The 12,287-nt window shown below is 48.7% G+C and overlaps 1 protein-coding gene across 2 annotated transcripts; it reads left to right on the plus strand.

The window, feature by feature from the left end:
- Nucleotides 1–207: 207 nt before the first annotated feature.
- Nucleotides 208–5,984, plus strand: RPP25 (ribonuclease P and MRP subunit p25). 2 transcript variants are annotated; one of them, XR_008705473.1, is made up of 2 exons: nucleotides 208–461; nucleotides 5,738–5,984. XR_008705473.1 is itself a non-coding variant. In XM_055556213.1 (2 exons), exon 1 carries the CDS (start codon nucleotides 411–413, stop codon nucleotides 1,041–1,043), a length of 633 nt encoding a protein of 210 aa, XP_055412188.1. In that variant the 5' UTR covers nucleotides 211–410; the 3' UTR covers nucleotides 1,044–3,019; nucleotides 5,738–5,984. The 2 variants fall into 2 exon arrangements, 1 of the variants encoding a protein (XP_055412188.1); XM_055556213.1 differs by having other exon boundaries at nucleotides 211–3,019.
- The last annotated feature ends 6,303 nt before the right edge of the window (nucleotides 5,985–12,287 follow it).

Consider the following 12,287-nt stretch of genomic DNA (forward strand, 5'->3'; position numbering starts at 1 on the left):
GGTAGGGCTGATGGTGATTACAGGGAAACTTCAGCTGACAGGTCACCCCTGGCACTGCCATGGCACCCCGCGGTGCGCGCACCTCCCAAACCCGGGTATCCGAGGACCAGAGTGGATGCAAGCGTAAGGCTGGGGAGGCTGGGGCGCGAGCCGGCAGGGCTGGGTAAGGGGCGGGGCCCGGCAGCAGGGGCGGGGCTCCCAGGCTATGAGGCGGGGCCACAGCTAAAGGCGCGTAGCACAGGGCGCAGAGATCGCCGAGTAGAGCAGCGCCCAGTGGACAGAAGAGGAAGGCTAGGATCGCACCGTCCCAATCTGCCAGCCAGCGTCCACGCCGCTCCCGCACCCTTACCCCTGCCGGCCCTTGCCGGACACGACCCACCGACATGCAGCCCCGGGGCTAAGGCGGCCCGATGGCGAAGCCCGCGTCCCCGCAACGACGGCGCATGGAGAACTTCCGTAAGGTGCGCTCCGAGGAGGCGCCGGTGGGGAGCGGGGATGAGGAGGGCGGCCCGGGCTCAGGCCCCTTCGCCGATCTGGCGCCGGGCGCCGTGCATATGCGGGTCAAGGAGGGCAGCAAGATCCGGAACCTGCTGGCCTTCGCCACTGCCAGCATGGCGCAGCCAGCCACGCGCGCCATCGTCTTCAGCGGCTGCGGTCGAGCCACCACCAAAACCGTCACGTGTGCCGAGATCCTTAAGCGCCGCCTGGCGGGTCTGCATCAGGTCACGCGGCTGCGCTACCAGAGCGTGCGCGAGCTGTGGCAGAGCCTCCCTCCGGAGCCCACGCCGGGGCAGAAGCCTGGCGAGCCAGCCGCCAGTCTCAGTGTACTTAAGAACGTGCCCAGCCTCGCCATCCTACTTTCCAAGGATGCCCTGGATCCGCGCCAACCCGGCTACCAGCCGCCGAACCCCCATCCCGGCCCCTCGTCCCAGCCAACTGCTCCGACGTCCAAGAGGAGTCTAGGGGAACCTGCTGCTGGAGAGAGCTCCGCGAAGAGGTCACAACCCGAGCCAGGTGCTGCTGAAGAGGAACAGACCGCCTGAGAACTCCGGCCTCTGGGCCACCTGGACGGGCTGGATCCTACCCCCGAGCTTCGACCTTGAGACGCATCTCTAGCCTTTCATGCCTTGGTACTCTGGAACCTACAATGTGGCAGTATAGACCCCAAGGCGACAAGAGGGGGACCCCAGGGAAGCTTCGTGGTGGGGTTGCTCCTCCACCTGTGTTGCCTGACGACACCTTCAGCTTTTCTGAGCCATACGGGGACCTTCTTCAGGGAGGGAATGGTGGGCAATGGGATTCTTGAGCCTTTAACCCCAAGGGTTAAAGGTTCCTGTAGGATTCTTGAAGTGAGGTAGGAAGATGGAAGCTGAGGAAAGCTCTTGGAATCACCCCACCATTGTCAGCAGAGGGCAAAGGGTTGGAAGCCACTGCTTGAGGGCGGGCGATTTTGAGTGGCAAGGGGTAAGGGGCTATTCTGCCCCTCACCCCAGGACAGTTTCTAGTTTTCCTTTCCCTGCTTTTAAGGAGCATCCTGAGATCATGGTGGCAGGGGCGTCTCCATAGGCTCTTTTAACATCCCACTTTCCCCATGCTGGCCCAGAGGGAGAGACCCAGGACAGAACTCTCCATGCCACCTCCCCTGAGCCCCACAGCTGGAGTCTTGCTTCCAATAAAACAAACACAAAAATGGTTCTGTCCCTGGGTTTTTTCCTAACCACTTGCCTGTGTAGAGACTGCTCTGGTCTGCCCCCTTGTGTCTCAGTCCCCTCCAGCCTGGAATCCTTAGCTTTTGGAGTCTTAAGGGCCAGGCACAGAAACTGGACAGCTTTGAAATGGTGCCGGGAGCACCTTACCCAGTGCCTGGTTCCTCCCTCTTTCTCAGCCCTTCCTGGCTAGCTCCAGTAGCTTCAGGGCTTGTGGCCAGAAGGGCACCTTTGTCACCTTACGTGTTACCACTAAGGGAAAGGGAGCAGCATACTGCTTTTCTGGAAGGGGGAGGAAGGTGAGCATCAGTGAACTATCCTGGGGGTCACTGCCAAGGGTGGTAGACCCAACTGGGCTCCCTAAGCCTGCAGCCTCCTGCCAATAAACAGCCCTACCAGACGGCTGGCACAAAGCCCCCCAGACCCATGGATAGAATCTACCCTTCATTGCTCTCTCTCTCTCTCTCTGAGAAAGGACAGCACACCCTTGGGAGAGGGGGAGGAGAGACTGAGCACAAATCCACTGCTGGAAATTACTATTCAGCAGAGAAGCTGGGACTTGGGCTGTGAATCACTGCAGGCTCCCTGATAAGCTGCTGCCTCTGGCCCTGCACAGCTGTCTGTTGAGAGATAACAGCCTTATAAGCCTTTCTGCCCAACTCCAAGTCAGGTAGGAGGGTGGAAGGAGTGCTGTGTACTGGAAGCACTCTAGCAAATATGAGGGGGGAGGGGCATATAGCTCCAAGATCATAGAAGCAGACCCTGTCCCCTTGCAACTTAACAGCATCCTTGGAAAGGAAGAGATGGGGAAATATGTAAGTCACTTGGTAGGCAAAAAGCTGAAATAAATCCTTCTGCTGGTAACAAGAGGTAGGTTTCTGCAGTTGATAGAAGGGGCTCTTCAGGGAGTTCACCCTCACCCCCCAGCTCTGCTTGAGCTTTGGATAGGTGGGCCCTGTCAAAGAGACTCTGGCACGGGCTGCTCTCCCTAATGTCTTGTTCTTGATGAGTCCCTGGGGAGAGCCAAGGGATTGGGGTGTGTGAGTCTGACTCTCTCAGGAGCAGCCCAGGAAGTGTGGAGAGAATGTAAACTGTCCTGACAACAAGGTTGCCCTGGGCTGGCACTGGGCGTCTGCATCTGAATTTAATGATACAACACAGAAGAGGTCCTGCATGGTAGAGTCTTAGGAGAGACTGCTCTTGGTTCTGGAAGAGGGTCAACTTTCCAAGATCACTAGTGTCTAAACTCCTGATTGCTGGGTCACCAGGACAATGCAAGCAGAGACTTTCTCATTGAAGATGTCCTGGGTCAGGTGAGTTACCTTCCAGCCTAGAAACTCACCCTGTGGTGTGGAGAGGAGAGGAGCATGTTGTTTCCCCACCTTCAGAGTGTTACCCTGCTCACATGGCGGACTGCATTTCTGCCTCCCATGCTAGAAAGTGGGTTATGAAACTGGCTCTTTTTGCACCTTTACTCCATCCCAGCAGCTTCAGTTCCCAGGATTTTGATATGTGCTCATGATTGGCAATGGAACCCAGCGTCTATGAATGAGCTCCCCACCCCTGCTTTACTAGATCCTCTGGCCCTGCTGACCCAAGAGGTGACAGATACCCCTATCCACCCCCAACTCCAAGGCTGAGGTGGGAACCTGAGAAGTGCTGGAATAAGGCAGGGGGTGGCCACGGGAGCACCTCAGAGACAGCTCACTTCAAGAACTGACTCGTGGCAGAATGGGAGGGAGTGGGGAGTGCCCTGCCCCACTGTGAGATACCATCTTTCCAGTAGGACCTCTATCCAAGAGCTTTCTGGGCCCTCCTTTGGGGACACTTCCAGCTAGGGGTGGCAGTGAAGACTCACACCCCCAAAACTATCTGGTCACACAATCAGAATCCACTTGGGAGCATAAATATATATAATCTAAGGCCAGAGCATGTGGTTAGATGGGCAGTGGACCACCAGCTGGACCATGAGGGACTTCATTGTTGTGCCAGGTCCCAATCTAAGCACAGGGTTGGATGGGGAATCGGGGGGAGAATCACAGTATAATCAGACACAGTTTCTGCTGCAGGATATCCCAGTCTAGGGGAGAGGGAAAAGAAAGTCATGGCACAATGCAGTAATAGTAGGAGAAGGGAGTTCTGAGAAGAGGCACTTAATTCACTCAGAGGTACTGATGGAGCTGGCTCAGCAGTGACCAGACAGAGTTAGCCAGCTGGACAGGACTAGACAAGGAATTCCAGGCACAGAGGTGATGCTGCATCTGGTGTTGAGGCAGCCACGGGTGTCTGAACAAAGCTCGGCCAAAGCAGGTGGGACTGGAATACCAGGTGGGAGCTGGGAGCCAGGTCACAAGGAGCCTCCCTGAAGAAAGGGAGGGAGGCAATGGTCTTTTTCCTTTTCATTATATTCCATTAGTCTTTTTTGGTATTGGTCTTTTTTCTTTTCGTTATATTCCATTGTTATTTTTTAAAATGTTTATTTACTTACTTGGCTTCTGAGGTGGCACTAGTGGTAAAGAACACGCCTGCCGATGCAGGAGGCATAAGAGACTCTGGTTTGGTCCCCGGGTTGGGACGATCCCCTGGAGGAGGGCACATCAACCCACTCCAGTATTCTTGCCTGGAGAATCCCATAGACAGAGGAACCTGATGGGGTACAATCCATGGGGTTGCAGTCAGACACGACTGAATCGACTTAGCACAGCACAAAGCATTTACTTATTTAGGCTGCACTGGGTCTTAATTGCAGGACTTGAGCGAGATCTTTAGTTGTGGTGTTTAGGATCTAGTTCCCTGACCAGGGCTGGAGCTTGGGGCCCCTGATTGGGAGTGGAAGTCTTAGCCACTGGACCACCAAGGAAGTCTCACCTTGGTCTGATTGATGTTTGAGAAGGATCCTTCTGGCACCAGTGTAGGTGGAAAGTGAATTGGAAGGGGCCTGACTGCATTTGCTATACTGCAGGGAGGTAGGAGACGGAGCCCTGGTAGTGGGACCAGAGATGGAGACAGATTGAGAGCTACCCAGGCTAGGTAGGATTTCATTGCCATTACAGCCAGCATAGAGGAGGGTTGCTCTTTGTGGCTTAACCCTAGCTTGGCCAGAACTTAGCCTGCCTTCCTGGCATCACAGGATGGACCAAACAATAGATGGATTTTGGTAGGGAAGAGGGGTGAGTTAGAGGGGTCCGACTGGCCATGAATCTCCCAGAGCATGTTCACTGCACAGTTAAAGGAAGCCCTGGGTGAGACACACTCCCTCCTGGCCAGTGCATCTCCCGGACTGGCTCCCTTCATCTCCCAGCCCCCACTCGATTTGTTCTACAGTTTGGATCACTGCTATGCCCATATTGGCCACTAGGGACGCTCTAGTCCCCTCTTTCACTGAGATGTTGAAATACCTACAGGTTTCCCAGGGAAAAGGGTAATTGAAGAAAGGGAAGGACGAAATACAGTCACAGGAAGGTCTCCTTGGTGACACTGGATTTCTTCCTGTCGGAGTTTACCTTAGTTTGTAGTTGTGCCCTCATTAGTGTGAACCTCTGGTTGCCAGTTACCCCAGTAAACCAGAAGCCGTGATTAAATGGATCCTGTCTGCCTTGCTCCCTACCTAGCTCTTGGAATGCAGGAATCCCACAGAGAGCTGTTGATTGAGTGAATAAGGACTGGGTGAATGAGATTTCTGAACTGTTCTGACACCACATCAAAGCCCTTAACTGTCCATCCCCAGAAAGTGGCCAAAGTCCCCCATCCCCACCATATGGACCCTTGGGTTCTATCTTCTTTTTGAAAAAGCTAAGGGTCACCATGTTTATGCCTAACTGGAGGATTCTGGTGTTGTTTTTGACTCCTGTTGATTATCATAGATGTTGTGAGTTAAACTGTGTCCCTCCAAAAGGTATTTTGAAGCCTTAACCCCTGGTACCTGTAAACGTTACCTTATTTGGAAACAGGATCTTTGCAGGTGTAATTAATATGTAAGATGAGGTCATTACTGAAATAGGAAGAGTCCTTAATCCAATATGTCCTTATAGGAAGAGGAGAAGATGCAGACTGACACACAGAGGGAAGAACAGCATGTGAAGATGGAGGCAAAGATTGGAGTTATGCAGCTGCAAGCCAAGGAATGCCAAAGACTGCCAGTGAACAACAGAAGCTAAGAAAAAGGTATAGAACGGAGTCCTCCCTGGAGCCATCAGAGACAGCATGGTCCTGCAGACATCCTGATTTTGGATATCTAGCTTCCAGAACTGTGAGAAAATAAATTTCTGCTGTTTTAAATCATGCAGCCTGTGGTACTTTAGGAAAACAGCCAAAAGAAACTAATACAATATTCTCACCACCTTCAGTGGGAATAGGGAAAAGGAATATGGGATGTTTGCTAAGATCTAGTCGTGCATGGTGAAAGGCTCTTTTCAGAGTTCTGCTAGCAAATGTGAACAGATCATATTGAACAGTGTCCTATTGAACAGATGATAGGCTTTGCAGGAAATGAGGCTGATTCTGATCTAGAGCAAGTTATTCTTCTCTGAGCCTCAGCTCTCTCATCTGCAAAATGGGCCAGATTGCTGTGGGGATAATACCAGCCTTCCCAATCTTTACTCATCGGAATCACCTAGGGCACTTGTCAAAAATATATATTGCTGTTATAAATTAATTGGTATAAACTGATTGATTTCTAAATAAAATAGACCTTGCATTACAACTGAAAAAAATGTGTAGATTACATGTTATATGTTAATTATCCCACAATTTTTTAAAAATACAGATTGCTGGGGTTGAACTTCAAAACAACAGGGTCAGAATCTCCCAGAAAGGACCTGGAAATGGGTATTTCAATAAGATCCTTGAGTGATTTTGATGGTTAATCAAGGTTGACAACTCGGTGAGATAATTTTTAGAAGGAGTGGCATACTCATTCTTAAGAGAGACCCAAAGTTAAATCCCCATAACAGGAAAAAACCTTTAAGAGAGCAGCTAGTGGACTCAGAACACAAAGCACCCCAGCCCTGGGCCTGTTTCCTGACAGGAAACTGAGGGTGTGAGGTCCAGTTCAGACAACTACAAAAACTCAGCTTTCTTTGTTTAAAAAAAATTATAAGGGTGCAGAAAACATGGAGCCTGCATACATTGCTGATGGGAATGTTGATGCAGGCTACCTTGGAACAGCTTGGCAGTTCCTCAAAAAGTTAAACATAGACATACCTTATGACCTATGTATTGTTGCTAGATATAATAATGGAAATAATGGAACACATGTGTCCACATGAAAACATGCCCACAGATGTTCACAGAAGCCTTGTTCATAATAGGCAAAAAGTGGAAAAAACTCAAATGTCCATTAACTGATGAATGAGTAAACAAAATGTGGGATATCCATATAATGGAGTATAACTCTGCCACAAAAAGAAATGAAGAACTTATTACATCATGGATGAATCTTGTAAACTTTATACTAAGTGCAAAAAAGTTGCTCAGTCGTGCCTGGCTCTTTGCAACCCCATGGACTATAGCCCTCCAGGCTCCTCTGTTCATGTGATTCTCCAGGCAAGAATACTGGAGTAGGTAGCCATTCCCATCTCAGGGGATCTTCTCAATCCACAGATCGAATCCAGGTCTCCCACATTGCAGGCAGATTCTCTAACCATCTGAGCCACCAGCGAAGACCTAGAATACTGGAGTGGGTACCCTATCCCTTCTCCAGTGCATCTTCCCAATCCAGGAATTGAACCAGGGTCTCCTGCATTGCAGGCAGATTCTTCACCAGCTGAGCTACGAGGGAAGCCCTGTGAAAGAAACCAGACCCCAAAGGACATTCATATTTATGTGAAATTTCTAGTGAAGCAAATCCATAAATACAGAAAGTAGATCTGTAGTTGCCTAGGGGTGGTGGGGTTCAGGGAATGAGTAGTGACTGCCATTGGGTATGGAGTTTCTCTTTGGGATGGTAAAAATGTTCTGGAACTAGATAGTGATAATGCTTATACAACATAGCAAATAAAAGGACACTGAATTATAGACTTTAAAAGGATGAATTTTCTGGTTTGTGAATTATATTTCAATCAAAAATTATATCCTTTAATGATGTTATCATAAAAGTAATAACTTAGGAAGTTACATAATAAGTATTAATTAATTATGAAAAAGTACTATTAGAGCTCTCCTATCTATATTCAATGGGCTTCCTAGGTGGCACTAGTGGTAAAGAACCCACCTGCCAATGCAGGAGACATAAGAGACATGGGTTCGATCCCTGGATTGGGAGGATACCTCTGGAGGAGGGCATGGCAATCCACTCCAGCGTTCTTTTCCAGAGAATCCCTTGGACAGAGGAGCCTGGCGGGCTGCAGTCCATGGGGTTGCAAAGAGTTGGACACTACTGAAGTGACTGAGCAAGCATGCATGCACTTGTATTGGATGGTGGCCCCGAGCAGGATCACCTTTGAAGGCTACCTCCTCCTGCCACCTTTTCTCCCTGATTCCCAGGTGATCCATGTGGTGTGTTTATCCACTCCACCTCTATGCCTTGTCCCTAGTCTCACAACCTGCCATGCCCTGGAAAGAACTTTCTACAATTTACAACAGAAAAATGCAACACTCACCATTTATTGAGTTCTATTTATTGAGGTATGTCCAGGCAGGACATAGTATTTTACACGCACTATGTTATATAATTTTCTCAATAACAAATTAGTAGGTTCCATCATTATTATCATTATATAGATGAATTAACTGTGGTTCAGGAAATTGGAATACCTTGCCTAAGGCCCTGCAGCAGAGCTGTAATTTAACAGTAGCAAGAATGTCATTCTCTCAGGTGCCCTCTCACATTCATCTCCTTTTCCGAAGCAGGCTAGTGTTGGGATTCCCATCACTAGAAGTGCCCAAGTGGGGACTTGGAAATGGAAGCAACATAGGATCAGTCAGACAAAGAACCACAAGCTACTTCCAGCCTTGAAATGACAGGATTCATTTTTTTTCCCCAAAGCATGCTTAATTCCCACCAGAGAAGACAAGAACTTTTCTTGTATGTGAACTTCACTTTACTAGAAAGTCACATGATGGAACGATGTCTGTGTCCGTACAAGCTCCTCAATAATCCCTCCCCTCTGCACACATTAGAGGAAATGCCTCATCACAATTCTTTCAGGAGGAAGACTCTGCTGCAGCAGGAAGCTGATAGGCTGATCAACTGATGATGATGACATCCCTGAGGTATCAAAGTCCAGCTGCTGCTTTTCCATTGGGATAGCAAAGGATTTCGGGCCAAAGATGATACAGTCAAAAGACCCTGACAGCCTTGGGCAGGAACCAAGATGTCTGGTCTAAACCTATCCCGGAGAAAGTAGACAGAATGGGCTGCAGGGGCACAACTGGAGAAGAACTTGGGAATAAGCAGAGGCTTCCCGATCTAAGTGAGGTAATGGGCTGAATTCAAAGACGGCCCCCAGGGTTCATGTCCCCTAGTGTACATGCCTTGTATAAACAGGGCCGAATTTGTGAAAGTGATGGGATATATCATTCTCAAGATTAGTACTAATCCATTTACTTTGAGTTAATCAAAAGAGAGATTATGCTGGATGTGCCTGAAGCCTAATCAGATGAGGCCTCCTTTAAAGGAGGGTGAAGTGTCAGAGATACTTTCCTGTTGGTTTGAAGAAATAAACGGTGGTACTGTGAGGGGACCTACAGAGGATCCATGTGGTAAGGCCCTGAGGGTGGCCTCTAGGAGCTGAGGGTGATCCTTGGCTGACAGCAAGAAAAAAAACGGGGACTTAGTCCTACAACTGCAAGGAACTGAATTCTGCCAACAACCTGAACAAGCCTGGAAGAGGACTCTGAGCTTCAGGTGAGACCGCAGACCTGGCTGACATCTTGATTTCAGTCTTGTAAGACCCTGAGAAGAAAAATCAGTTATGCTATGAAGGCATAACTGACCTACAGAAATGAGAAATAATAAATGGGTATTGTTTTAAACTTAGTTTGTGGTAAATTATCATTCAGCAATAATAAAGTTAATACAGGGACTTCCTGGTGACACAGTGGATGGGAATCGGCCTGCCAGTGCAGGGGACAAAGGTTCGATCCCTGGTCTGGGAAGATTCCACATACCTTGGGTAACTAAAGCCCATTGAGCCCTGGTGCCACAACTACTGAAGCCCGTGTGCCCTAGAGCCTGTGCTCCACAAGAGAACCCACCGCAATGAGAAACCTGTGCACCACAACGCAGAATAGGCCCTGCTCACCACAACTAGAGAAAGCCCACACACAACAATGAAGATCCAGCACAACCAAAACAACAACAACTAATACAGGTCATAAGGACTTAGAACTGCCCTCAAGGTAGCAGGGGGTTCAGAATTTGCTGAGAAGCCAGCAAAGTCTACCTTTGTGGGTAGTGGGGAAAGAAAATTTCTGCAGTCAGAAAAACCTGGGCTCAAATCTAAGCACTATTCTTAATATTTATCAGTTATGTGATTCTTGGGGAAGTGTCCTTTGAATCTATTACTTCATCCATAAAATAGGGGTAAATACTCACCTCACAACACTGTTATGAGGCTTAGATGGGATAATAAATAGTTTGTAGCTTGCAGTGGCACAAAATTAATTATGATCATAATTGTTTTTGAAAACAACGAAAACATACAATATTACAGTAGCCAATCTAAGGTACTGCAAGCAGAGACAAGTACAACACCTTACAATTTGGGATTGGGATTCAAGTGCCATGTAGCCAGCGCTTTTTCTTTTTCATTTTTTTTTAGCCGAGCAAGGCTTGAGGGATCTTAATTCCCTGACCAGGGGCTGAACCGAGACCACAGCAGTGAAAGCACTGAATCTTAACCACTGGACTGCCAGGGAACTCCCAACTCATTGCTTTCTTTCTCAAGTTTTTATCTTTTTTTTTTAATTGGAGTATAGTTGATTTACAATGTTAACTTCTGCTGCACAGCAAAGTGAATCAGTTACACATATACATATATCCACCTCTTTCTAGATTCTTTTTCCAGTCCTTTTTATTTTTAAAACATATTTATTTATTTATATTTTTGCCTGCACTGGGTCTTCATTGTCACCCACCAGCTTTCTCTGGTTGAGGCAAATGGGGGCTACTCTTCCTCGTGGTGCGTGGGCTTCTCATTGCAGTGGCCTCTCTTGTTGCAGAGCACTGGCTCTAGGCACTGGGGTCCCAGTAGTTGTGGCCCACAGGCTTAGTTGCTCCTCAGCATGTGGGATCTTCCCAAAGGAGGGATCCAACCCATGTCCCCTGAATTGACAGGCAGATTCTTAACCACTGGACCACCAGGGAAGTCCCTTCCAGTGCTTTCTCAATCATGAGAGCCCTGCCCTCTCCTGGGCATCTAGTGCTTGGCAATTGAATGAATATTATTTGAAATCAAAGAGGTCATATTTCCCCAGGTGTCTTTTCAATATTTTGGTGGGAGAAAATGAGGACAGTGCTTTCTACAAAGCTTTTTTATCATTGTCCCAGCCAGGTTCATATCCCTTAAAGCCATACTGCTAGGGAGGAAGCAGAAAAGGGTTATCTGCTGAAACCCTAGAGACAGGGCCTAGAGTCAGCAAGCAAAGCCTGAATCCCCATCTTTTCTTTCCTCAGTAGTTCCAGGGATAGAGAATGAGGGATAACAAGACAAGAGACTTGTCTCATTAACATTGCATGGCAGCTAGGTAATTCAGGCCTGGGGAAAGTGATCCGGCTGCTGAGGAACTCAAGGTCAGAATGCAGTTAATGAGGCCAAATCAGATGTTAAAAGTCGGCACTGGGGAATTCCCTGATGGCCCAGTGGTTAAGAATCCGCCTTGCAGAGGATGAGGGTTCAATCCTTAGTTGGGGAGCTAAGATACCACATGCTACAGAGCAAGTAAGTCCCCAGCGGCCACAACTACTGAGCCCACGAACCCTAGAGACGGGAGTGTCACTTGAACATCCTCTCCCCGGCCAACAAAAGATCCTGCATGAGGAAACGGAAGACCCCACGTGTCACAACTAAGACCAGAAGCACACCCCCACGCAAAAAAAAAAATCTTGCAACTTAATCAACCCTCCTCCTGTAGAGACTGGAGGAGGGTATGTCACCAGAAATATCCAGGTGAGTGCTGGAACTGGGAATTGGGTGAAAAGAGCCTCGATTGCAGGCAAGCAATCTAATTTCAGAGCCCATTTGTTAAGTGATTGGACTCTTTGAATGCTTGCGGGTTTCTGGTATAAGAAAAGTTACCAATAAGGTCCTTTATACGAAGGCAGTCATTCTGTCCCACTCTCTTATTTTAGGCTCAAACCTGGGAAGGAAAGAGCAAAGAAGGCATTTTTTAATTATAATTTGTAGTGTTATTTTCGCATGTTGAGGTGCAGGAGTCATCTCCCGAGCCGGATCTGAACCGCGCTACTGTCTACTGACGGCTCTTCCCCTGCCTTCCATTCCTCGCTCCACAACGGCCGCTGCCTTTCAAGGGACCAGAGAGCCGTGGTGAAGCGGCGCCGAAATAGTTTGTCCTCAGCGCGCCGCCGTAGCCCGCCGGTGGCCGCGTGACGCCTTCTTTCCGCTAAGGCGCGAGCGCCGC

This window comes from Bubalus kerabau, chromosome 19 (genome assembly GCF_029407905.1).
Source record: "Bubalus kerabau isolate K-KA32 ecotype Philippines breed swamp buffalo chromosome 19, PCC_UOA_SB_1v2, whole genome shotgun sequence".
In the NCBI taxonomy this organism is placed as follows: domain Eukaryota; kingdom Metazoa; phylum Chordata; class Mammalia; order Artiodactyla; family Bovidae; genus Bubalus; species Bubalus kerabau.

Bases quoted from the DNA above. Each gene is read 5' to 3' on its own strand.
- RPP25 (XM_055556213.1), top strand. From the start codon at position 411: ATGGCGAAGCCCGCGTCCCCGCAACGACGGCGCATGGAGAACTTCCGT.